Here is a 26937-nt window from a genome sequence, read left to right on the forward strand (position 1 = left end):
CGTTGGTTTCATTTCAATTACATAGGCCTAAATATAAAATTATTATTATTATTTTTCTATTAAAATTGATTATTTTAAAAGTAGACATGTCCAGCTAGACATGGTTCGTCTGATGCATGAGCCTGGCTCATTTCTGACGTTTCAGAAAGAAGTTAATGTAGACCGAGATGGCAGAAAGCACATCGTGTTGAGTTTTGTAAGGTTTTCGTGTTATTTATGGTGTTTTACGATCCAAACTGACGGAGCTGAAGTTCTTTCCTCTGTTATCTGGATGGAAGGTGTGGATCGGGATCCGCCGATCAGAGAAGTGCAGACTACACTCTACAAGATAAAGCTTCAGTTGCTATTGTTTGTAATAGCAAATGAAAACATGTTAGGCTACTTGTGAGGTTTTTCTTAAATAGGTATAGAATAAAATTAGTAGCCTAAAAATCCGCATATTTCATGCCATTGTAGATCATATAGGCCTACAGTAAAATTCAAATATCATTGAATTAATTAATTTCTGTTTGGTCAAAAAAAAAAAAAACAATATATATATATTATTTTATCTTGCAAGCACCACTAGTATAGAATCCGCGGGATTAATATGCTCTGCTGTCTGCCGCTTCTCTCCTGGTGAAGATGAACTGAGCTCTCGTTGCTGCTTGTCGGTGCAGAACAGAAGGGATGAAAGGGGCGTTTCAGCGCCGCCCACACATTCAAACAAATATTAAAGCATAATCTCATTTTTTACCCACAAACAAAAATACGAAAAATCCAACTACATTTTCGTTTTGCGTTTCTTAAACAAAACGAAAAAACGAAAATCAACCCGTTTCTCATTTATCTTTATTTATTTTTAAATAGAAAAAGAATGAAGAGATGTCGTCACGACACAGCGCCCCGCCCCCAGAGACCGCGTCTCCTCCCCTTTCCGCCATTTTGGGAGGATACCCGCCAGCACAGTTCATTGTTTACATTGGTAGTAGAGGAGGTTGTCGCACTATTCTAGAATGCCTGGAAAACACTGGGTGCTTCCAGAGCCCGTCTACGGAGAGCCTTGGCACTCCCTATTCAGCCCCATTGTATTGATTTTGGTTGCAGTTCCATTAGAATTCCACTGGGGGTGATCGCGAGCGAGTGCAGACTGAATGGGAGTCAATGGGGCTATACGGCTAAATGTGTCTCTTTCACCCGATTGCCGTTGAGAAATCTCAGATTTTATTGTAGGCTTTGCAAGTTCAACATAGGTTATAGGTCGAAAGTTGAATGAACCAGTACTTATGTCCTTTCGATTTCTTACAGGTGGGGCCGTTGTTGGCCGGAACAAGCTAGCATTCTGCTAATGAATGCTGATTGGTCAGTGACGGACTTGCGACTGATTACGACCACAGACCCCGCTTGATGGCACCTGAAGCTAAAGCAGAATCAGAAGAAAGAGCTCGAGCCCGTCTGAGAATGTCCAGAGAATGTCTAATGTAGACGGGCTCTGGAATGTCTGACATTATCTTAAGGAGGACTTTCTGTCGAAGTTAATTTTTGTGTACTGTATTTATATTTTGCTGCGGGCAATTTTATTTTCATATCGTTATAAATGTATTGTAAAAAGTACATGGGAATAAATTTAATTTGACTGTTTTTTCTATTCTTGTGTTCAATGTGTTTATATACATGGTAAGGTTATGGTATGACAACCTTAAATAATCCAGTCAATATCCCGCTCAAAAACATTTCAATGATCATAGCATAAATTAGAAATAAAGAAAATGCCTCGTAGATGTCCAGCAATGCATTGTTCCAACAGTGGGAATGGACTGCCATTCTTTTCATTCCCCAAGGACAAAAAAAGGTAATGTTCTTTCTTGCTCCTGTATAAATGGCCATAGGATACCGGCACCTGGGCGGGAATGTTGGCAAAAACTGGAGCGCGGGTAAAATCGCGCATGACCAGAGAATGTCTAATAGGAGTCCGCGCTGCCAGAGCCTGTCTATTAGGCCCTGTCCCAAATGGCACACTCCGGACTTGTGGACTTCCTCAGAGTCCACACGACTTTCTCTGGCGCTTCCAAGTGGTTGGGTGTCTTACACTTAACTTCAGCATCTGCTTAGACTGTATCAGTGGTGTGCACAGACCTCCGGGGCAGGGGCGGAAGAACCAAAAAGGGCACAAAAAACATCGATTTTTTTTTTAAATAAATCACCTGTATTTAAAGCAGTACCCGCCTGTCTGTTGTGTTTATATATTTTTTAATGACTTTCTCACAATTATTTGGAATATCTCGCTCGATGGAGTGCAGCAGTAGGTCAGATAGCCTCTCATTACCAATGAAAAGATGTTGATACAATTAGAATGCATAACATATACAAAAGTACGTAAATAATATTACTACTAAATATTACTTTACTAAACAAAACAGATAATCAAGTAGGTAATTGAGGAATTCATGTTCAGCTATGTTGATGTTATAAATGTTATGTATGTGTTCATTAGTTAAATTTGTCAACATAATTTGTTGTTAGCCGTTGAAATTGAATTTGAATTAACCATCAGCCCTGCAACACATTATAAGCTACAAATTTGTTAAATGAGGAACATGGTCTAGGCTACATGACCTCCTAATAGACAGACAGATAATCACATTGAAACAGTAATTACACAAAACATGGCAACAGGCTAGTTTATTCACAGTTTAGGAAATACAAATAAAAGGCATCAAAACATTAAGATAAAGACCAGAAGATTAAAATCTATATAAAGAACATCTTATACTACATCTACAGTAAACTTCACACCAACAGAACTGTAAAAACGAGAGGTCTAACAACAAGAAAACAACCAATAGTAAATTAGTAAATGAACAAACATGAAAAATGATAGGATACTATACTACAACAATACTGAACATTCAAACCCCTGGCGACAACAACTCGGTGCAGGAAACCAGGAGAAGGAGAACTTCCTGAGAGAATGCATCAATTGGGTGGCAGGCTGCTGGAATGAAGCATCTTTACACCTCAAAATAGAATCAGGACTGCACTGTGGTAGTGCAACACACAGTTACTTTTCAAAAAAAAAGTAGCCTGCTGAAACTAAGATTTCAAACACCTTTTTTTTTTTTTTTTTTGGTGGAACCTATTCTCCTTAGTTCCTTGGACACAACCAATAGTAAATAATAATGAGAAATGATAGGATAGGTTACTATACTAAGTCAAGTCAAGTCCTACAACTTCAAGAATAAAGAACAAAGAGATCAAAAGAACAAAGAATTCAGGAGTATGTGTGTACGCGAGGGGGCTTCTCAACAGAACAATAAAAAGTGAAAGACCTATCAAAAGAACAAGTGGAATACCTAACAATAAGAACAATAACAAGAATAACCAATGTTAAATTGAAGATTGTTGGATGATGTAAATAAAGTCCATTAAGTCTGTAACACAACGGTGGTTCAACAATAAAAAGGAGAAAACTGCTGGTGAAGAACCAATATGTGGATAAGGAAAATTATGATTCTAATCCAGGCTTCAATTTCAGGAGAAAGAAACGGCTCATGAACATGAGACGAAGTGACCTCAGACTCTCCATGTCACACGAGGAGTTAATACAGGGGGGATATGTTGTTTGTGAAATGCATTTTGAGGAATGCTTCCTTGTCAAAGTGAGTTGTGCATTTGGAAGGAAATGACAATTTAAATAAAAATAATACAATAAATAATACAATTAATAGAATTACTGATACATTGTGCTGTGTGCGTCTAATAGCACAATGGAAAGGCGACACTCACCAGTGATGCCATCCCTAAATTGATGGATTGCGACAACCCGCCAACACTTGCCTCCCCACCTCTAAAAAGTGGAAAAAAAACGGAAGGTAACAATGACAACTGAGACCAAACAAATAATTAAGACACAAGACCATGAAATTACATTTACATACATTACATTAAATGAATTAACTTTAACTGATCCTTTGATATTAATTGACTATTTCAATTCTCAAAAGCTAAGCAAAGACAATCTGAGGAGCAGGAAGAAGAGAGGGATATAATAGACACAGATGGAGGGACAGAAAAAAGCACAGAGGAGACACAAGAAATTATAGAGGAAAGGTCAGAGGAGACTCTGGAGACACCAGCTGAGATAGAGGAAAGGACAAAGGGGGGCACAGAAGGGACAGATAATGGAGGCACAAAAGAACAGGCTCAGGTTCAGGTGACCATTCCACGCAGCAGTCTCCAACAAAAGGACCAGGTGATGATCTGATCTTCTTCAATTTCAAGATTGTGACTCTAGCATTATCACAAGACACACATACGGGATGCCTTTTTTGTTATTACAGAGAATTAAACAACTAGAGGCACGCCTTACATGGCTGGAAAGGCTAAAACGGAGGAAAAGAAAGCCAACTGTCAGGCCTAAAAAACCCAAGTAATGTAAAAAAAAAAGGGCAAAAAAAGCTGCCTTTAGAATTATAAACCCTTGATTTAACAAAAAGGGAATGCATCTTGAATCTTACAATCTACTTACTTGTTCTTCCATAGTCCCCATGAAATTATGGCTGAGATGCTTCAGAGGTGTCCTGAGGGCTGCCGGAAATTCATCAAGGCACAGCTGTCAGAGGCAGGGAAAAAAGACAGAGGAAGGAGGTTTGACCGGAACATGAAGGACCTAGGGCTGCAGCTTTTACATAGCAGTCCAAAGGCCTATCGTCAACTGAAGATGATATTTGCTCTTCCCTCAACAAGAACGCTTAGGCGTTATGTCACTGGACGTGTGGGATATTTCTCTGTAAATACCAATTTATGAAATAAGTCTACTCAATTTCGACCAGTTTCATAATTTGAAGATATAACAAAATCTGATTATTCTATTATAACTAGAGTAAGTTATTAGAGTAAGTATAAATATAATTATTCTGATTATAACTTACTTGTTCCGACAGCCTGGCTTCCTGCAGGGAATCATCTCCCAAATGGGAGTCATCGCCACCACTATGACCCCTGTGGAAAGAATGTGCACAGTAGTCCTGGACGAGATGGCAATCAAAAAACAATTTGATTACGACCGGAGAAATGACGCCATTTATGGTGTATCCAGATCAGGAGCTGCTGCCAAACAAACAATGGTCGTCATGGCTAGGGGCATTATGGGGAAGTGGAAGCAGGCAAGCCATATTTAAGAAAAACATTTGTTTTGGATATTGCTGTGTATATTCAAACGCATTTACCTAAATCATGTCTTTCAACAGACCATAGGATATTTCTTTTCCCCAACTTCAATGCCAGCGGAGGAAATTGCAGCCATTATTAAAGATGCCATTCACCACCTACAAAACATAGGGCTGACAGTATGTAGTGCACAGATTTTTTTTTTTTTTTAAATAACAGCATTAACAAATGCATTACTGCATTGTGTGACAAAATGTATAAACCAATTTCAAAGGTGCAGGCAGTAATATGTGACCAGGGAAGCCCTAATGTTAAGGCTGTGCGTAACCTCGGGGCTAGCCTGGACCCTCTGGGAGGGGAGGAGTCCCACTGCATCCTGGTGGGGGTTCAGAGGGTTCCAGTCATCTTTGATGTACCTCACCTTCTGAAATCAATCAGGAACAACCTGTTCAAATATGGCCTACAGGTAAGCACAGTAAACAAAGCAATCACAATTGCAATGACTCATACTGAACATAAAAGATATCACATTGATTCACACACCAGTACATATTTATTTATATCCTTAGACACAAGGACAAAATGTTTGTTGGAATTACATTACAAAATTCTACGAGCTGGACAAGCTTCACGCCATTAAAATGGCCCCAAAACTAACAGAGAGACACATCCACCTGCCTGCATTTTCCCAAATGCGCGTCAGCTTGGCTACACAAGTGTTTAGCCACACTGACTCTGCTGGTAAAGTTTATCCATCTTTTCAAAAACTTTTCTTCAATAACTAACTGCAGATTGTAATGTGATACTGACCACCTATTCAAGTGTCAAATCTGTTGTGACCCAGGCATTTCTGCGATGGTAACATTGCAGAGACTGGCAGCAGAGGCAAAAGATACAGCAGAATTTGTTGCAAAAATAAATCACCTCTTTGACGTGCTAAATTCCAGGTAATTATGTAAAAAAAATAGAACCTTAACTTCAAACATACAACTTACTAACTACACACGATTAACTACGACCTATCCTACTTGCAGATCTGTCAAGGACTCAAATCCCTGGCGACGACCCCTCGGTACTGGAAACCAGGAAAAAGAAAACTTCCTGAGTGAATGTATCAATTGGGTGGCAGGCTGGCAATTCAGGTCAGTCAATAAGAAAAGAAAAACTACACCAAATCAACATCTAGGCTGAGGCACACACTAACCAACCCCCACCCCCCAGATCTCAGCGTAAACCACCACGTGCCAGCACGGAATGTGCCTCTCCATAAAGAGCGTTCTTCTAGTCCACAAGAGGTGCACAGATGCTGGAATGAAGTATCTGTGCACCTCGAAATTAAATCAGGACTGCATTGAGGTAGTGCAACACAGAATTACTTTTCAAATAAAAAGTTTATAAAATAAAAAAGCTGAAAACTAGGATTTTGACCACCTGCTTTTTTCTGTTAGAACCTATTCTCCTTGATTCGGGGCAAAGGGGGCCACAAATACAACCCAAGTGTGAGAGAGTTCACCGCTGCGCTCAGGGGATTGAGTGTTTCCAATATCCTACCTGCCCTTTCTGCATTGGCAGCATCCAATTGCGAGGTGGATGATGGAACAACGCTACTAGCCACAGTCTCAGAGGATGCAATCCCCTCTACCTCTTCCACAACAGCTCCAATGATCTCACTGACAACAGAGATCGAGGACGAAGAACTGGTGTTGATGTCGGACATTGTAGAAGATAAGGTCATATCTACAACACAAAACACTGCATTGACACAAATAAATCACATGGAACAGACATGATAATGCTCATATTAATGCTCATATTCAATGTAACACTGTATTTTCTCTTACTTGTAGACTGTTGGCGATTGCATCGAGGAGGAGGGCCTGTTCTACGTCGCTGGCTGGCTTGTCCGGGTCCTTCAGCAGGAGGAAATAATCCAAGCCTGTCCACACTGCGAGGTGCTGCTGTTGGGTGACCGACATCAGGACCACAGCTATGCCGCAAGTGTGGACCACCCATTCCTGGAGGCCAAAAAATACACGGCATCGGCAAACCTCATGAAGCCATCGGAAAAAAATTTCGCTGCAATCCAGCTTTTGGAGGGGGAATTTGCGAGGCCCATAGACACTTTCTGGCCTCACAACAAGATCACCCAAAAAATGGAAAGGACTCTGGGCAATCTGGGTGTGTTCAACAGCCTCTTTAGCTCGCACCCCGAGCATGCCAGCCTATTGGAGATAATAGCTATTAAAAAATTTGTGATGTGCAGGCTCAGGGCAGAAATCCGCGAGAGGAACAGGGGGCTGAGCAAACAACAAAGCGCCATAGCAGCTCAGAGAAAGCTGTCCTCCTTCACGGCCTGAATGGAGCTGGAGCTAGAAGACCATTATTGCTGTGGCTGTTCCTGTGAAGAAGTTTTTTCTTAATATTAACGAAGTTTAAAACAAGTAGTCTAAATAAAAAAAATACCACATGGAACGATTGTTATTTATTAATTAGCCATCACCATTGTTCTACATTGTTTTAAAGAAAATCAAACTTCAATTAATGCATCCATGTATTTTAGCTGTGAGCTCAGTAGGTATATCTTTGTCTAGAGAAAAATCAATATGGCAACATCCGTAAATTAATGATGTTAATATATAAGGTTATTTTACCTACACCATTGCCGCCATAAATTGGCTAACATTAGGCTACATAACAGATAGCTAACTGTTGGCTGGCTGTCGAAGAAAATATGATTTCTTCGACAGCCAGCCGAAGAAATCAAAGTCGCTGCCATTACCATTGTAAGTAATATACATATGTAAAATATTCGAGCATTTTCCTTTTTACATTAGCTAACTAAAACTCTTTGTAACTCGTGTATTAACCGAAAGAGCCTTACCTCAAGTAGCAGCTGGTGTTATCGTCGATGCCACGAGTAAGGAAGCCATGAAGCGGAAGTCAGAAATTGCCGTAAAGCAGACCCTCTGGCAGTGTGAAAATATGTGACGTCATCACATTTTTGAACGCTTTTTTAGAGCAGGTAAGTGAACTTAAAAATGCAATTTTCAGCTGAGTGTATTATCTTAGCCCCCCCTTTTGAATACAACATTTAAATTACCAGACAAAAAATTATATCCTGAGAAAAGTGGGTTTTGAGGGGTATTTCGCCATAGACCTCCATTCATTCTGCACTCGCTCGCGAGCGCCCCCACATGGATACAGACGTGTTACTGCAACCAATCCAGAACCCGGAAGTAAGCAGAGAGTGCCAATTCTCTTCCTATTAGACATTCTCTGGGGTTCCGGGCAAGATGGCGGACCAGGTGCATCTCGTGTTCTGAGCTCTGTGAGATAGTCCCAGTATTTATTTGCGTTCTGTAATCCATTCGTTATTATTTTGCCATTTTATTTAACTTTATGCCCTCTAACTTTCAATACTGTTAGTATTTGAAAATAAGTGCACCATGACGTCGAAAAAGAGTTCTACTCTAACCCGCTGCAGCGAGGCAATGGACCATGAATATGCTGTAAGAATGGAAGACTCCACTGAAAAGACTAAAAGGAAAGACCCCTTTTCACCGATGAAGAATCCTCCAGCAGCTAAGAAGAAAGACACTGGGTCAGAAGGTAAAGAGAGCATGAATGCTATCTTGGATGCTATTAAGCATCTAACCGATAAAGTTGACTCATTTGGCTCTCAACTTCAGCAAAATGCTGCAATGCTAGCTAGTATTGTGAAGACGGTTGAGTTTAATGCAGCAGAAATTAAAGACTGTAAATCCCAGTTGCAAACTACTGGTCGAGAAGTTTCGGTGTTAAAGAAAGATAACGAAGAGCTAAGGGAACGGATCTTAGAACTAGAACGGTACAAGCGCCGCTGGAATCTCAGAATTCGTGGAATAAAAGAAAAGGAAGGAGAAGATATACGCATGGTGGTTACCGACTTGCTGGTGAAAATCTCCCCGTCATGGTCCCCGAACATCAACTACATCGTTGATACAGTCCACCGTGTGGGAAGACGTGAAGAAAATAAAACAAGGCACGTTATTATTCAATTCACTCAAAGAATACACCGAGATGCGTTGTGGCGGATGAGCAAAGACCTCACCATATGTAAAGATCTTGGAATCGGCTTCCTGGAAGATTTCTGTAAGGCTGATAGGGATCTGCGGGCGGCGTTGTGGCCAAAGATACAGCAAGCGAGAGCAGCCGGCAAACGTGCGTACTACAGAGGTGGTGCTGGATACATCAACGGACAGAGAATCACTTGAGATCATGACATGAGGTATACCAGAGTGTACTGACGAGGGCCTGTTGCGTTAAATATACAAATGGTTTTCCGTCTGTTTTTTGTGGACAAAAATCTGAATGGATAACAGTTACACAGTTATTGAAAAGGAATTTAAGGGACTGCGCCCGTTTTCAGGGTTTTCATTTGTTGCCTTTCCTGGCTTCATTTTATATAGCCTGTTGGACTAGGACTGCATCTATTTACATTTGTTTGTTTATTTTGTGTATTATGAATATTTGTTTTTCAGGTATTTCACTTAACGCTAGGGGATTAAGGGATAACATTAAGAGAAAGTCTGTATTTTTGTTTTGTAAGGGTGAAAAAGCAAATTTTATTTTATTACAAGAAACTCATTCAAAACCTGAGGATGAGAAATTTTGGGTAAACCAATGGGGAGACAAAATTCTTTTTGACCATGGTTCAACTAAATCTGCTGGATTAGCTATTTTGTTCTGCAACTCACTTGGTAAAGTAGTGACATCTAAGGGTAGCAATAACGGTCACTGGTTACTTTGTGTTTTGACCATTGATGACCAGTATATCATTCTAATAAATGTTTATGGATATAATAATCTAGTTCAAAACAGACAATTAATTTCAGATGTGTCAGACGTCATAGATGGCCTTAAAGTTTTCTATCCAACTGCTAACATTATTATGGGGGGTGACTTTAACATGGTATATGATGAATGGCTTGATAGATATCCTCCCAAATGTCAATATAGTTCTTATAACCCTACTCTGTCTGATTTCTGTCGCAAACACAACTTATTAGATCCCTGGCGTATCAAACATCCGAATGTTGAACAATATTCTTGGTTTAAACCAAATAATACAGCAAAGTCAAGAATAGATTTCTGGTTAATCTCCTTCTCTATCATAAATATTGTTTCTGATTGTTGTATGTCAGCAGCACCTCTCACAGATCACTCTGTTATTAAATTGCTTATCAATCCTTCTGGAAATTCTTATCTATTAAAATGCCAATCATTTCAGGATGGTATTAAAAACATAATTTCTAAGGTTATGAACGATGATTCAATAATGTCCTATGTTGCTAAGTGGGAATTCCTTAAATTTAAAATGAGAGAATTTTCTATTCATTTTGGAAAATCCCTTAATAGAAATAACAAATTAACAGAAATGACCGTCATTAAGGAAATAAACGAATATTATAACAGAACATCACTTACCGATACTGATAAACGGATATTACAATGTCTACTATCTAAACTAGATGATATCTATCTTCAAAAAGCTGAAGGAGCCTTCATAGGATCTAGGGCAAAGTGGATTGAGGAAGGGGAGAAAAGTACCGCTTATTTCTGTCGTCTAGAAAAAAGAAGGCAGGAGAGACTTGCTATTAAAGCATTATTAATTAATGGTAATGTAGTCACAGACCGATCTTTGATTGCTAAGGAAGCTGTCTCTTTCTATAAAAAATTATATCCCTCAACCTTTTCCTCAGATAATGCCGAATCTTTTTTCAACCATATTAAAGATCTGATTCCCCGGATAGATGATGAGTATGCACTGCTATGTGATGCTGATATTACCTCTGATGAGCTGGATAAAGCTGTAGACAGTTTGTCTGTAAATAAATCTCCAGGCAGCGATGGTTTCACAGCCAATTTCTATAAACACTTTTGGGGTTTATTGAAAGATCCTTTTTCTCTCATGTTAAAAGAAGCTATAGATAATATGACATTCCCCCTTACAATGAAACAAGGTGTAATAACTTTAATCCCTAAACCTGATAAGGACTCCAAATTGTTAAATAATTTTAGGCCCATTACTCTATTAAACACCGATTACAAAATTGTAACCACTGTCTACGCTAGCAGACTGAAAAAAATCCTACATAAAATTATAAGCGACTCTCAATCAGGTTTTATGAAAGGAAGATCTATCCATAACAATATTCGGTTAGTTCTGGATATTTTAGATTATAGAAATCTTATTGATGATGATGGTTTTATTTTATTTCTTGATTTCTTTAAGGCATTTGATTCAATTGAACACCCATTTATTTTGAATAGTTTAAGATTATTTGGTTTTGGAGAGAAATTTAGAAACATAATTGAATCCCTTTATGAAAATTCAAATAGTTCAATTTCTTTATCAGGAGGTACTTCACCCCGATTCTCTATCAAACGTGGAGTTAAACAGGGTTGCCCCTTATCCCCATTTCTCTTTATAATAACCACAGAGCTGCTTTCTATCTTTCTTAAGCATTCAAATATAGCTCCATTAGAGGTGTTTGGGCATCCAGTTCTCATAAGCCAGTTAGCTGATGACACTACTATCTTTATGAAGCAGCTTTCGGAAGTCCCCAAAATCCTGCAAAATATCCAAATCTTTTCTAAAGCTTCTGGCTTAGAATTAAATTTGCAAAAGTGTGAGTTGATGCCAGTTCATCAATGCCAGTTAACCGAGGCCTATAACATCCCTATTAAATCTATAGTGAAATATTTAGGAATATATCTTTCTAAAGATATAATGGAATGTGAAAATCTGAATCTGTGGAAAGTAGTTGAAAATTGTCAATCCAAACTTAATTTATGGTTATTGAGAGATATTAGTTTACTGGGAAGAATTTTTTTAACCAAAATGGATAGTTTATCTAGATGTATCTACCCTGCATACTCATTATCGATACCAAATAAAGTGATTAAAAAAATTAATCAGATTAATTTTGATTATATCTGGAGAAAGAAAGCTCATTACATTAAAAGAGCAGAGTTGACTAAAGAATTCAAAGATGGAGGTCTACAAGCCATTGATTTTGATTTCATAAATGGAACTCTTAAAATTAACTGGTTGAAATCCTTCCTTAATAATGATAACCTTTGGTTTCACATCCCCAGAGAAATATTTAAGAAAATTGGAGGGATCGAATTTTTACTTAGATGTGATTTCATTCCCCAGCGTCTCCCTATCAAACTATCCAAGTTTCACCAACAAGTCTTGTTGTACTGGAAGCTCTTATACAACCATAATTTTACACCTCACAAAACCCCAATGTGGAATAATAGATATATCACAATAAGAAACAAATCACTGTATAAAAAGGAGTGGATGGAGAAAGGAATATGGTCGGTGGTTCATTTAATCGATAGTAGAGGTTATTTTTTATCACATGATAACTTCTGTCTCAAATATGATATAACCTGTAGTCAGAATGCGTTTAGCTCTATGATTAAAGCTATCCCCAATGCTTTCATGTGTTTGGTTCAAGCATACCTTTCAACAACGAATCCTCCCATTTGTTGTCTCCCATTACTTTTAGTTGAAGGTGTAGATTTTAAAGAAATTAAACTTCCAAACAAAACTATTAGAAATATGTTTGATAACATCTTATTTCCCATAGTACCCTATAGAAACTTGATTTCACAGTTCTTCTCAAAAAAAAATATTCACAGGTTACGAACAACTTGAAATTTCCTTTATCTCCCAAAGCTAAGGAAGTCCATTTAAAAATTATAAATGGTGTATATCCATCCAGTGAATTTGTACAGCGAAGATTTGGTTTTGAAACTAGTAATTGTGTTTTTTGTGATAATATTGAAACTACAGATCATTTATTTTTTCATTGTATGTTTGTAGAGGCTTTATGGCTTGATATTCATGACTGGCTATATCTAAAGATTCCTCATCTTGAAGTCTTCTCTCACAAGGACATTATTTATGGACTCGTCTTGGAAAGCAACAAAGACGATTTTTTGGTTAATAACATCCTTATTCTAGTTAAATTCTATATACACAAATCTAAATACTTGAAAGTGAACCCTAAATTCTGTGTATATCACAATGAGTTTCTTTCTTATACAAATTCCCTTAAAATGATGAAAAGTAAAAATGCTAAAAAACGTTTTGCTATAATAGAAGAATATGACTTGAAAAGTAAAGCCTAGCCTTTTTTTTTTTTTTTTTTTTTTTTACTTATTATTTTATTTGTCTATTTATTCATTTTTGGTAATGCAATTATGCACCTGGTTCTACTGTTACTATGTAATTATATATTTTTGCTGCCATGTTGTTTGTACATGACATTGTTCAATAAAAAAAAAAAAAAAAAAGACATTCTCTGGTGCTTCTCAATATCCCTCCTCGTCTCCTCGCTCCTCCGTCCTCCATCCTATGACCCGGAAACCGATCGAGCTCAGCCATCTTGAAGGACATCTCAATTCTCTAATTGCACCGCGAGGAGGCGAGGATCGAGGAGTGAGGAGGCTTCATGAGGAGCGATCAGCGAGGATACACAGGTGTATCCTATGCGGAAGTCTTTTATCGACTTAACGTGACGCACGTATAAATTCTCCTCCCCCTTCACATCTGCTCCAAGTGCTAACCATGGCAGAAAATTCAAACACACATAAATGTGAGTATTAAGCATGAATGTGGGTTATTTTTTGACAGTGCCTTTAATTTCTATGTATATACTTTTCAGCACAGTTTTAATTATGTTTATTACGTTTCTTCATTTTACTGGCTTGTTTTTAATTGTTTAATTAATTCCTCTTACATTGATAAATGGGGAATAGAGAATGATTTTAATTTAGACCTGTAGTTAATTCTTTTTAATGTGTTGAGTATTTGTAGTTTATGCCTGCAGGGATTAATATGCAACACATTAACATTTCGAACTGCTTCACTGTAGTGTAAAATTCTTTCTTACAGGGACTGATGAGGAGACAGAAAACCTAATTAAATTCCGTATGGAGCTTGAGTCTGACTTCACTGGGAAGAGGAACAGTGCCAAAAAAGCCTGGATGTGAGTTATTTTCCAGTATGCATAGAAAAATATGCTTTGTCTTCACTTTGTTTGATAAATGCAGTGAGTTTTTAGATAATATTTATAATATATTGTTACACTATCTTTGTCTGTGTTTGAGTAAATAATTTGTTGATTTTTATTGTGTAGTAAAGTTCTTCAGAGGATTGGTTTAGATGGAAAAGTTACACCAAGTCAGATTTCCAAAAAATGGGACAATCTAAAAAGAAAATATAAGGTATGTACAAAATGATGCATGTATTTATTTCATTTGGTGTGAATTTTCTTCTGGCTAGTTTAATAGAGAATAGATTAATTTTATTTTAGGAGCTCCGCTGTCCTCCTACGGGAACTGGGACGGATGGTGGGGAGGCCACAGCAGCCACATGGCTGTGGTTTTCTGCCATGCATGAGGCTATTGGGGGGAGGCCATCTATTGAGCCTCCCATCCTGATAGACTCATGCGATGCAGAAGTCACTGGCTTTTCTGCTGTGTCCAAAGACCCTGCCTTGTCACCACCATCCGCATCTGTGGAAGAAAGGGGGGAGGAGGAGGACACAATGTCCTATGCATCGTCTGGCAGAGGCATCTTCCAGGAGGAAAGGCCCTGTACTTCTTCGGGTCCCCCGCCACCTAAAAAGAAAAGATCGAACCGAGTGCTGGATTTCCTAGAGAAGGAGACTGAAAAAGAGGATGAACGTTTTCAGGCCACGCACACATTAATGCAATCGACTTCAAATAGGTTCCTTGACCTCTTTGAACAATTGATTAAAAAAAGTTGAACCCTATTTCTGTTTGTCGTTTTTGCTTTGAGAATTTTTGTTGTGGCATTATAAGCCTTAATAGATGTTTTATGGTAAACACAGTTGCCAGATGAGTACAAAACAAAAATATTGGCTTAATTGGAAAACATGTTTATTTACATATAACTATTTTATCTATTGATAATGTGGGTATTGCAAATAATTTAATGCATGAGGCTAGAGACATGGGGAATTTTTTTTTATTTTTAATAATCTGAACTTAAACATTTTGTGAAGCAACATCTTTGTCTTTCTACAAATAATCATGCTCCTTTAACTCCACTGGATACACCTGAGGAGCTGACAGTTTATCACGCCAGGCATTTCCACCACAGACCCCTCTCACTGGACAGGGTGGAGGTAAACCAACATCATCCACAACTTCAGGGCCTTCAATGATGTCTCCTGTTGTCAGGCAAATGTTATGCAGAACTGCACATGCCATGATAACTGTTGGGGCAAAGGTGTGGTCCACCTCAAGAGACTTGAAAAGCAGGGACCTCCAATGCGTTTTCATCATACCAAAGGCCCGCTCAATTATGGAGCGAGCCTTGGCGTGGTAGTGATTGAAGCGGGCCTGCACTCTCCCTTGCACTGGCTCCCGGTACGGAGTAATGATGGCCACAGGATGGGTGATGCAGGGGTAGCCTCCATCCCCCAAAAGAAAGTATCCTTGTGGTGGATACAATGCCTCTTTATATATCTTGCTGTTTCTCAGGACTCTAGTGTCATGGACAGAACCAGGATATCCCACAAAAACATTAAGGAACCGGCCCTTCCCATCGCATACTGCCTGCATCTGAATGGATGGGAAAAGTTTTCTGTTGATGTAGTCCTGGCCAGTGGGTCCAGCTGGGGTCTTGATGCGGACATGACATCCATCTATAGCACCCACACACTTGGAGAAGATGGGGCTGTTGGCCAAATTTTCAAAATCAAGGACAACCTCATCAAGGTCTTGTCCATCTGGCAACTGTATGACCTGCTGGCGCAGGGCTGCAATCTTTTTGGTTCCTGTGTGAACCAGCCTGCAAACAGAGGATACTGGCACCTGAAAGGCCCGGGACACCACACTGTATGACAGTCCATGTGCTAGCCAGTACACAGTTATCAGTATGGTTATGTGGTGTCCCCAACCATGTGCTTCATCTTGTGGCAGCATCCTTGTCAAAGCTTCCATAGAGTCCCGGGTCAGTCGAAAGTCCTCCTTGAGGTTCTGCCTACCATCAAAGTATAATTTTAGCAGTGGTACGGTGGCATTTATTTCTGCATAAATCGAAGTAGCTGTTCTTTTAACCTGTAATTAAAAATAGCATGTAAATATGTTTATTTTATGTATAAGCACATAGCACTGATCAGTTTAAATTAAGAAATGATACACAACAAAGAAGGCTGTGAATCTGAATTCAAATATTAACCCCACAACATATCTGCACATAGTATTTTTAACAATACCTCAGCCAGGAGTAGGACACAATGACGCAATCGTGCTTTCCATCTGCTTGAGCGACGCTGTTCATGTTGTGCAATTTGGTGAAGAATGTGGTGTAATGATAGGGCACAGGATATACCTACTATCGTTTTCATCGTAATTGTAGATGGAAATGTGTAATTCAGATTGGTTTATATACAGAATACACACCTGACTCTTATAAAAGTCCAATGATGATGTGATGGAATTAACAATAATTATATTAGGCTAACAAGTAGTGTTGTAAATAATTGATCCATGTTTGCATATGCAAAAAAACTAATTATATATATACAGTATGTATTGTGCATGAATTCATAGTTACATAAACCCAGACCTTTTGCAAACTTTTATTGGTATTTTGCTTTAGTAAAAATGGTGTTCTTGCCACAGTTTATTAATTATTATTATTATTATAATTATCATTATTGTTTACATGTACAAGACACAAATGTATGTAAAATCACAACTCTAGTACAGTTGCAGAATTATATCAAAGCACCAAAATTAAACAAACTTTCATACTATAGCCTACTACAAATAAAAAAAAAACATTTAATAACTTTGAATAATTTATTGTTAATCATAACTGGTAATAAAAAATAATAACAAATGTGGTCTTTTTTGAAGGTTGAAACGGTTACAATATAAATAATAATTATCTCTAATATTCAAGAATCCCGATATGCAAGCTAAATCCAGCGGTGTAGACTCATCATTACTTGACGACGCTTTGAAGTGACGCTAAAGGGAGCGAGGATATATCATTTCACTTGCTTCCATTCCTCCGTCCTCGCGTCTTTTCCTTGTGTCCTTCCCTCGCATCCTGAAGAGGTGGAGCTAAGACACGAGGAAAGGAAGCGAGGAAAGGAAACGAGGATGCACAAATAAGAAATGAGAAGCACCCACTGCTGTGTAAAAAACTGCTCCAGTGTCTCACACGATTGTCGTGGAAACCATAGGATACATTTGTTACAGTTTTTTCGCTTCCCTACATGGAAAAAGCATGAGGGAGAGCATGTCTCCAATGTGACAAAGAGACGTCGGATTTCTTGGGTGTCTGTAAACTTGATTTTTTTCCCTCACACAGTAATTTTTATTTTGGGTGAACTATACACACTAGCTGCTACATATTGTCACTATCCACGATATATATTGTTGCATTTTTGTATTGCAATATATTGTGACACGATATTGTTACACCCCCAATTGACACTATTTCATTTGAACTGAATGCCATCACTGTTTGATCCAGAGCTACAGCAGAAACAAACTTTGTTATTTTACTGTTATTATTATTATATTATTAATCTGCTTTGATACAATCTGGATTGTAAAAAGCACTATATAATTAAAAGTGACTTGACTTGACAAAAGGTGAAGCAACTTACCTTTGCCAGTACAACGGTGTTTTCACAGTTTGGGGGCTTGTAGATGACCAATGCCTCACTCCATTTCAGTAGGTGGCGGAGTAATAACCAAAACTGGTTTGCCATTAAACGTCGAAGAAGAAGAAGACGACGACGAAAAAGAAGCAGTAGCAGCCATTTCAAGCGACTGTTTTGCGATTTCTAATTTCCTTCTTTGGATATATATTGCTTTTCGCTTTCTGCATCCTTTAATCGTTGATAAACATACGATTATACGATATATAAACCTGTGGTAAATCTTAGTTGCAGTTAAGTGGACTATTTTAGTTATTTACCCCACGGGTGTTCGTCGTTTTGGGCGCGGCTCAGTGCGAAACTCAACCGAGATTCAATACATATATATATATATATATATATATATATATTTATAAATAATCCCCATCGATAATTAATATTAAACTCTGATTTCACAGAAACATATATAACACGATGTTGCTCTTGCTGTTCTTTTTGTTGGTGGACGGTAAGTTATGGTTTTATCCAACGTTACTTTCGGTTTCGTTTTGGGAACGCTATACTGGAAATAAATGTCAGTAAATAAGAAAATATGACATGATTAAATCAAAATATGAAGAGGGGGTGAATGCGGTTGTTTTTGATAACATAAATTGTGTACTGTTTGCAGGGGCGGATCTAGAAAATTGATGGTGTGGCGAGAAGGGGGCAGGAATTTTTGTGCGGTAGCAACATATGGCAGACGTATATATACTGAATTTAGTCACTGTTATCACAGTTCGATGATAAATAGTATATGTACAAAAGAGCACATGATGTCATTTACAAACTTAATCTCATGCAATCTATGTCTTGCATTCAGGGGCGTAGCCATCTTTTCAGAAGTGAGGGGGACATGGTTTATATATATATAAACCATTACAATATAATATAAAACATTACAATATAAAATGTCTTTCTTCTATCTATATAGCCTACCAGTCAACAGTTTTAGAACAGTAAGATTTTTAATGTTTTGAAAGAAGTCTCTTCTGCTCACCAAGTCTGCATTTATTTGATCCAGAATACAGCAAAAGCAGTAATATTGTGAAATGTTTTTTTTTTACTATTTAAAATAACTGTTCTCTATTTGAATATATTTTAAAATGTAATTTATTCCTGTGATCAAATCTGTATTTTCAGCATCATTCCTCCAGTCTTCAGTGTCACATGATCTTCAGAAATCATTCAAATATGCTGATTTGATGATTATCATTATTTAAAACATATGAGTACATTTTTTCAGTATTCCTAGATGAATAGAAGGATCCAAAGATCAGCATTTATTTGAAATAAAAAGCTTTTGCAATATTATACACTATATCATTCAAAAGAAGAAAAAAATTAGAAAATAAATAATGGAAATTAATCCTTTTATTTAGCAAGGATTCTTTAAATTGATCAAAAGTAATGATAAAGACATCATTTTACAAAAGATTTATATTTCATGTGAATGCTGTTCTCCTGACCTTTCTAATCATCAAAGAAACCTGAAAGAATTATATTCAGCTGTTTTTTTTTTTTTTTCGTTTATTTGTTTTTTTGAGCAGCAAATCAGAATATCAGAATTATTTCTGGAGGAATGGATGGATGCTAAAAATTCAGCTTTGAAATCTCAATAAATTACATTTTGAAATACATATTGAAATAGAAATCAATTATTGTTTTGCTGTACTTTGGATCAAATAAATGCAGGCTTGTTGAACAGAAGAGACTTCTTTTAAAAAAATTAACAAGCTTACTGTTCAAAAATTTTGATTGGTAGTGTATAGGCAACTTATATTTTTCTCTAACTTCAGGCTTTTAATTGGCTCAGAAATCTATAACTGCTGGACAATAACCAAAAATAATGATTTGTTTATATACACTACAAACTTTTTTTTATCACATAATAAGGCAGAATAGTTTCGATACTGTAATAACACTGCATTGTTCATATACTTTATTTATCACCTGCTGGAGAGGACTTGAAAACCCATATTGATGCAATCATATGTTTAATGTGTTCGTGTTTCCAAAAGTTTCTGTTTTTCTGTGAAAACAACTGCTTTCACACAGCATAGCTGGACGCTTTTGTCCATATTAGGAGTTTCCTGGTATGATTTTCTGTGCGAGAGCGCGCTCCGGCTTCGAGTATGAATGAAACACACACTGCAGGAGAATTCAGCGCTCCGTGATGTTCATCTCGTCTTCTGGGTCCGAATAAAATATCAGATCATTTTTATTCATCATAAATATTTATTTATTTATTGTGAAACAAGTATTGATACTTTAGATCAAGGTTTTTTGTGTGTGCTCTGGTGCAGGCTTTTTGGGGTAGAAGTGCAAAAATGTCCCTGGATGTTTAATTCCTTCTCATTAATGTAAAGGTAGTCCGGTTTGATATTTTTCTTGAGAGCAGAGAGTTTGGATATATTTATTTATTGTCATGTCTTGGGAAGTTTTTTGTTCACAAGTGCAGAATCTGCAGATAGTTCAAGTCTAAACCCAACTTTATTCAGTAGTGGAGTGAGGTAAAACTCTTCAAATCAAAAAGAGAAGTCATCAGATTTTAAAGATATCTATAAATAATTGTAAAAGTCATTTTTGTTTTATTGTTTTATTTTTGATAATTTTTTTTCTTTTCTGGTTCACTTGTTTAAAAAAAAGAAGAAAGTTATTATTTTCTGGCATTTACTTATTTATTTACACGCTTTTACTAAAGACATACTCAGTAAAATAATATACATATTTATTCCTTAGTTTGAATATTATGACCCTTTTGATTTAATTTCTTTGCTATGAAGGTTTTGAAACCTTTCCCCAAGTGTTTCACTTGCATAAAGAAATTTGACTTTCAGTCATCAATTGAATATGTATTTGTCTGTAATATGAGTGTACTTTGTGTTGTATTTACAGTAAAGACAAATACAGCTTTATTCAAGATGCAGTCAAACAAGATAAATCTTATTCAAACATTTATTGAACTTTTAAAACTTAATCTAATCATTTATTTTTACTGGCAGAGTAGAAAGTGAGGCAATTCAGAAGTATTTTTGTAGTGCGGGAAATGGTCAGATAAATGAGCTGTTACACAGCGTATGTTTTAGGTGCTCAAAGATCTGTTCATCTGTCAGGATACACATCTTTTACTTTCTGTCTCTCTCAGCTGTCCTTTAAAACACAAGCAAGTAGATCATAAATAACAAACTTAGATTTATAGCTGTTGATATAATTCAGCAGTGTAGTAATATGGTTTGAACACTCAAACAATTACTGTGTATACTATCGTCCTAATTCATACAGTTGTTTTACTTCTTGACAAACTCCTCAGTAATAATGTTGATTGATCGGTAATCCCATCAATAATCACACAATGATTTCTGTTGAACCTGTTTCGTGAGGTTACAGGTGTGGTATCAGTTTCATCTATCCCTGTGAACTCTTCTTCTTCTTCTTCTTCTTCTTCCAGGTGTGTCTGGTGCAGAGAGTAATATATCAGTGATAGAGGGAGATTCTGTCACTCTACACACCAATCTTACTCAATTACTCAATGATGATACCATACTGTGGAAGTTTGGACCTAATGGCTCTTTCATTTCTCAAATAACAAGAGAGAACGATTTCACCTCACTTTCTGTCACTGATGATGAGGGATTCAGAGGCAGATTACTGGTGGATCCAATCACTGGATCTCTCACCATCAGAAACACCAGAATCAGACACGCTGGACAATATGAACTAACCATCTTTAGAGGAAAAAAAACATCCAAGAAATTTCATCTTACTGTCCAACGTGAGTATTTACATTTCTGTCTGTCTTCCTTTCTTTTCTTTTCTCTGTGTGTGGGGATTGTCAGTACAGGGTTGTTCTAAACCAGGGGTCACCAGACTCGGTCCAGCAGAGTTTAGATCCACACCTGAAGCAGCTAATCAAGCTCTTGCTAGGTGTTCTGCAGACTTCCAGACAGGTGTGTTCAGGTGAGCTGGAGATAAACTCTGCAGGACTCCAGGACAGAGTTGTTGTTGTTTTTTTATGTGTAAATGAAATGTGACATCAAAGGTGCATAAAAGGTTATGAATTGATGTGCTGCACGTGATGGTAGATCTGCATCTATAGTTTTTAACAGAGGCACATGTCTAGATTTAGCACCAAGCAGGGTTTCATTAATGCTCCAGTCCTCTTTTGAAATTAGAAGTGTGAAATATTGTGACAGGTACCGGCAGGCCTAGCGGACTGCAGCCCGGGTGGTTGTGGAGGCAAAAACTCGGGCCTGGGAGGAGTTCGGTGAGGCCATGGAGAAACACTATCGGTCGGCCTCGAAGAGATTCTGGCAAACCGTCCGGTGCCTCAGGAGAGGGAAGCAGTGCCCTACCAACGCTGTTTACAGTAGAGGTGGGGAGCTGTTGACCTCAACTGGGGATGTCGTTGGACGGTGGAAGGAATACTTCGCGGATCTCATCAATCCCGCTGTCACGTCTTCCATTGAGGAAGCAGAGGCTGAGGGCTCCGATGTGGACTCGTCCATCACCCAAGCTGAAGTCACAGAGGTAGTCAAGAAACTCCTCGGTGGCAAGGCACCGGGGGTGGATGAGATCCGCCCTGAGTACCTCAAGTCTCTGGATGTTGTGGGGCTGTCTTGGCTGACACGCATCGCGTGGCAGTCGGGGACGGTGCCTCTGGGATGGCAGACCGGGGTGGTGGTCCCTCTTTTTAAGAAGGGGGACCGGAGGGTGTGTTCCAACTACAGGGGGATCACACTTCTCAGCCTCCCTGGGAAAGTCTATGCCAGGGTACTGGAGAGGAGAATCCGGCCGATAGTAGAACCTCGGATTCAGGAGGAACAGTGTGGTTTTCGTCCAGGCCGTGGAACACTGGACCAGCTCTATACCATCTACAGGGTGCTGGAGGGTTCATGGGAGTTTGCCCAACCAGTCCACATGTGTTTTGTGGATTTGGAGAAGGCATTCGACTGTGTCCCTCGCGGCGGCCTGTGGAGGGTGCTCCGGGAGTATGGGGTCCGGGGCCCTTTGCTAAGGGCTATCCGGTCCCTGTACGACCGGAGCAGGAGCTTGGTTCGTATTGCCAGCAGTAAGTCAGACTTGTTCCCGGTGCGTGTTGGACTCCGGCAGGGCTGCCCTTTGACACCGGTTCTGTTCATGATTTTTATGGACAGAATTTCTAGGCGCAGCCAGGGGCCGGAGGGGGTCAGGTTTGGTGTCAACACGATTTTGTCTCTGCTCTTTGCGGATGATGTTGTCGTGTTGGCCTCATCAAGCCAGGACCTTCAGCATGCACTGGGATGGTTTGCAGCCGAGTGTGAAGCGGCTGGGATGAGAATCAGTACCTCCAAGTCCGAGGCCATGGTTCTCAGCCGGAAAAGGGTGGCTTGCCCACTTCAGGTTGGTGGAGAGTTCCTGCCTCAAGTGGAGGAGTTTAAGTATCTTGGGGTCTTGTTCACGAGTGAGGGAAGGATGGAACGGGAGATTGACAGACGGATCGGTGCAGCTTCTGCAGTAATGCGGTCGATGTACCGGTCTGTCGTGGTGAAGAAAGAGCTGGGCCGCAAGGCGAAGCTCTCGATTTACCGGTCAATCTACGTTCCTACTCTCACCTATGGTCATGAGCTTTGGGTCATGACCGAAAGGACAAGATCCCGGATACAGGCGGCCGAAATGAGCTTTCTCCGCAGGGTGGCTGGGCGATCCCTTAGAGATAGGGTGAGAAGCTCAGTCACCCGGGAGGAGCTCAGAGTAGAGCCGCTGCTCCTCCACATCGAGAGGGGTCAGCTGAGGTGGCTCGGGCATCTGTTCCGGATGCCTCCTGGACGCCTTCCCGGGAAGGTGTTCCGGGCGCGTCCCACTGGGAGGAGACCCCGGGGAAGACCTAGGACACGCTGGAGAGACTATGTCTCCCGGCTGGCCTGGGAACGCCTCGGTGTCCCCCCAGAAGAGCTGGAGGAAGTGTCTAGGGAGAGGGAAGTCTGGGGTTCTCTGCTTAGACTGCTGCCCCCGCGACCCGGCCCCGGATAAGCGGAAGAAGATGGATGGATGGATGGAAATATTGTTTTAGAAAAGGTTAAAAGTGGACTTGGTTTGGTCATTAAAACAACCTTAAACAGAGTTATGTGCAGTGTGAAGAACCTTGATGTGTTAAACGTCTTTTATTTGTGAAAGTTGTTTCCTAAAGTACATAATTGTAATAATCTGATGAGAAAGATCACAGTGGTGCTTTTGGTACAAGCACTCTTTTATTATAAGGAAGTGCAGAAGGGCAGACCATTTCAGTCTGATTTCTGGGACGTGTGGTTTCACGGAGCATCATCACACCCTTTCCTACTTATTTCCTGTTTATTTCCTTGTCATTTCCTGTTCCTGTTATCTTGTTGCCAGACTGAAGCGTGTGTGAGGTTACAGCTTCCTGTATTATCAGCTCAAGACTCTTTGTGGGCTTTATCATGAACTAGAATTAGCAGATGTAGAGATGTGTAATATAAATAAAGTCAGATTGTTAGGGGTAGCGTGTAGTTTTGTAAGTTAATGTCTCTGAGAATCTGTTTGTGTGTGTTCTCCAGGTGTGATCAGTGGGACAGGTGAAGTGAAGTCACAGTCAGTGTCAGTGATGGAGGGAGAATCTGTCACTCTAGACCCTGATGAATCTCTAATACACAGAGATGATCTGATGCTGTGGAGGTATGGAGATAAAGGCATCCTCCTGGCTACAGTTGATGCAGAGACTAAAGAGAGCTCTGTATACGATGCTGAAGAGAGATTCAGTGGCAGACTGGAGCTGGATCCTCAGACTGGATCTCTGACCATCAGAAACAGCAGAACCACAGACTCTGGACTCTATCAACTACAGATCAGAGGCAGAGAGAGCTCACAGCAATTCATTCTCACTGTCAACCGTGAGTAACTTTAGACAACTGTTTTATAATGCAATGACCTACAAAGTACATTTACATTAACACTTTAGGTTAGAAAATAAAAGACATTTAATTCACAGTACTTCCTCAAACAAATAGATTTTTTGACATTTGACCAAAGACCCTTTTTGTGTAACCGTAGCAAAAAAAAAATCACTTTTGTTTAAAATCTGATCATGTTTGTTATTTTGATTAGTGATCACACAAATATAGTCTGATGAAATTACCCAAATAACCACTTTACAACCCAAGTCTGTCTATAACAGAGTAAAATAATGCTCCCAAACCATGAACATTATCCTTTAGATATCATGTCAACACCTTTTTATCGAGATATTAAAAAGATGAAGTATTTTCTGATGTGTGTAGTGTTTGTTATATATCAGACACACATTCACACTAATGACTGTCTCTGTTTATCCTCACAGAACCAGATCTGTCTCCAGATCAGTCTCTGAATCTGTCTCCAGGTGCTGTAGCAGCGATTGTTCTTGCTGTTGTTGCTGCTGCTGCTGCTGCTGCTGGAGCTGGAGTGATTTACTATCACCACAAGATCTCTGAACTACGAAAACAACCGTGTAAGTATTAGAGCTGATACAGCAAGACAAACAACACTGAGCTTTATTGTGCTTCAGTAGAGTTTGAATATATGTAGTGTGGTTTTCAACTCAAGATCAACAGGCAGAACTTAATCACTAGTTCTGCTTGTATCTGATGCAGTAATTAATGAACTGTGATAGAGCTGAATGACTAAAATACACTAATTACTGAATATTAATTTAAGATAAGTTTTGATTACATCTGTTTGTTCATGTAGTTTTGCTCTTCTATTGAAGACTGAGATATTTAGCAGAAACTAGTCTAAAATCAACGTCCTGCTGTTCTTTGGTCTTTCATTCTCAGTTATATCTGGGCTGCTGGAGTCTTTCATATCTCTTCACACACACACACGTGTTTGTGTGTCACTGTGTGTGGCTTCATTCATCTGCTTCATTTAAACATCACAGACTATTAACACAGAAACTCAAGAACATGATCTGGAGAGAGTGCTTGTACTGTAAATGACACCCTAATGCCACGTGTCTTTACGGGAACTTTACAGGTTGTGTGTGAAAGCACGCACATTAGTGTTGGGAAGTTCGTATCATTTTACCGACTCTGACTTTAGAGTCACTTTCAGCAAAATAAACGAACCTTTTTTCGAGTCATATCGTTCATTTTAGCAAAATGTAATTAAAATGTTACGTGTTACTTCCCCAACACATCTAGTACTTACGCAAACGTTGATCACACTACAAACAATACAAAACTAAAATGCTATAAGATACAGAAAAGATCAATTCATTCTTTACCTGGGTCTTCATTCTGTGATTAGCTCACCTCACCTCTTGGCTGACAAGTCTTTGGGTCGAGTTATTCCTTAATCACGTGACAGACCCATACGCTAAACCAATGCAGTCTTAGTCAGAAAGAGAATTGATTAGTTCATAGTTCGGGTCTATCGGGTTTTTGACTCATTCCTTAACCCCTTACCAGTCACCCCCCTTTTTTGGCATGGAGACAGAAATGACATACCCAAAATAAAAAGGTTTCTGCTCATGATTCTTTCTGACTAGATAAACAATCAACATTTGTTCACAAAGCTGACACTTCAAAGTTTACTGTTCAGGAATCAGAATCACTCAGACTGTTATGATAATAGAGATATATAAGATCAAACATAAAAAAATATATATATTAAAAACATTTTTTAAATGTATTAAAAAATTTGTTGATGTAAGATATGAGTTTAGAAATACAGTGTAGCTAAAGCCACAAGTCTTTCAAAACTTCATTAGAAATTTCATAATTGAATCTGTAAAACTGTGAATTTTATGAAATATTTTCTAAGGCCATGTCATGTGTATTTTTAGAGAATGCTAATCTGATTGATTAATGGCACTTGTCATCTCTGTAAGATCTCACATGTAAACACTCCTGTGTGCTCTGTATGTGTATTTGACTTTGAAAACTCCCCCATTCATGATTCTACTGTTCTCACCAAACGAGTCTTTCACACCTCCACCAGGTATGACACATTATCCGCATTATTCTTTTATCATTATTCTTTTGTTTTATTCCACTTTTATCACTATAAA

The 26937-nt window shown here is 38.8% G+C and overlaps 1 protein-coding gene across 1 annotated transcript in view; it reads left to right on the forward strand.

Annotated features, from left to right (window-relative positions):
* LOC132136868 (CD48 antigen-like) overlaps nucleotides 1-26937 on the forward strand; it is a 452450-nt gene that overhangs the window by 322207 nt on the left and 103306 nt on the right. The window contains exons 2-3 of the mRNA XM_059547408.1: nucleotides 21346-21448; nucleotides 24567-24781. Of these exons, the coding sequence (XP_059403391.1) occupies nucleotides 21346-21448; nucleotides 24567-24781 (318 nt within the window). The remainder of the gene's footprint in view (nucleotides 1-21345; nucleotides 21449-24566; nucleotides 24782-26937) is intronic.

Source organism: Carassius carassius, unplaced genomic scaffold, assembly GCF_963082965.1.
Source record: "Carassius carassius unplaced genomic scaffold, fCarCar2.1 SCAFFOLD_56, whole genome shotgun sequence".
Lineage (NCBI taxonomy): Eukaryota > Metazoa > Chordata > Actinopteri > Cypriniformes > Cyprinidae > Carassius > Carassius carassius.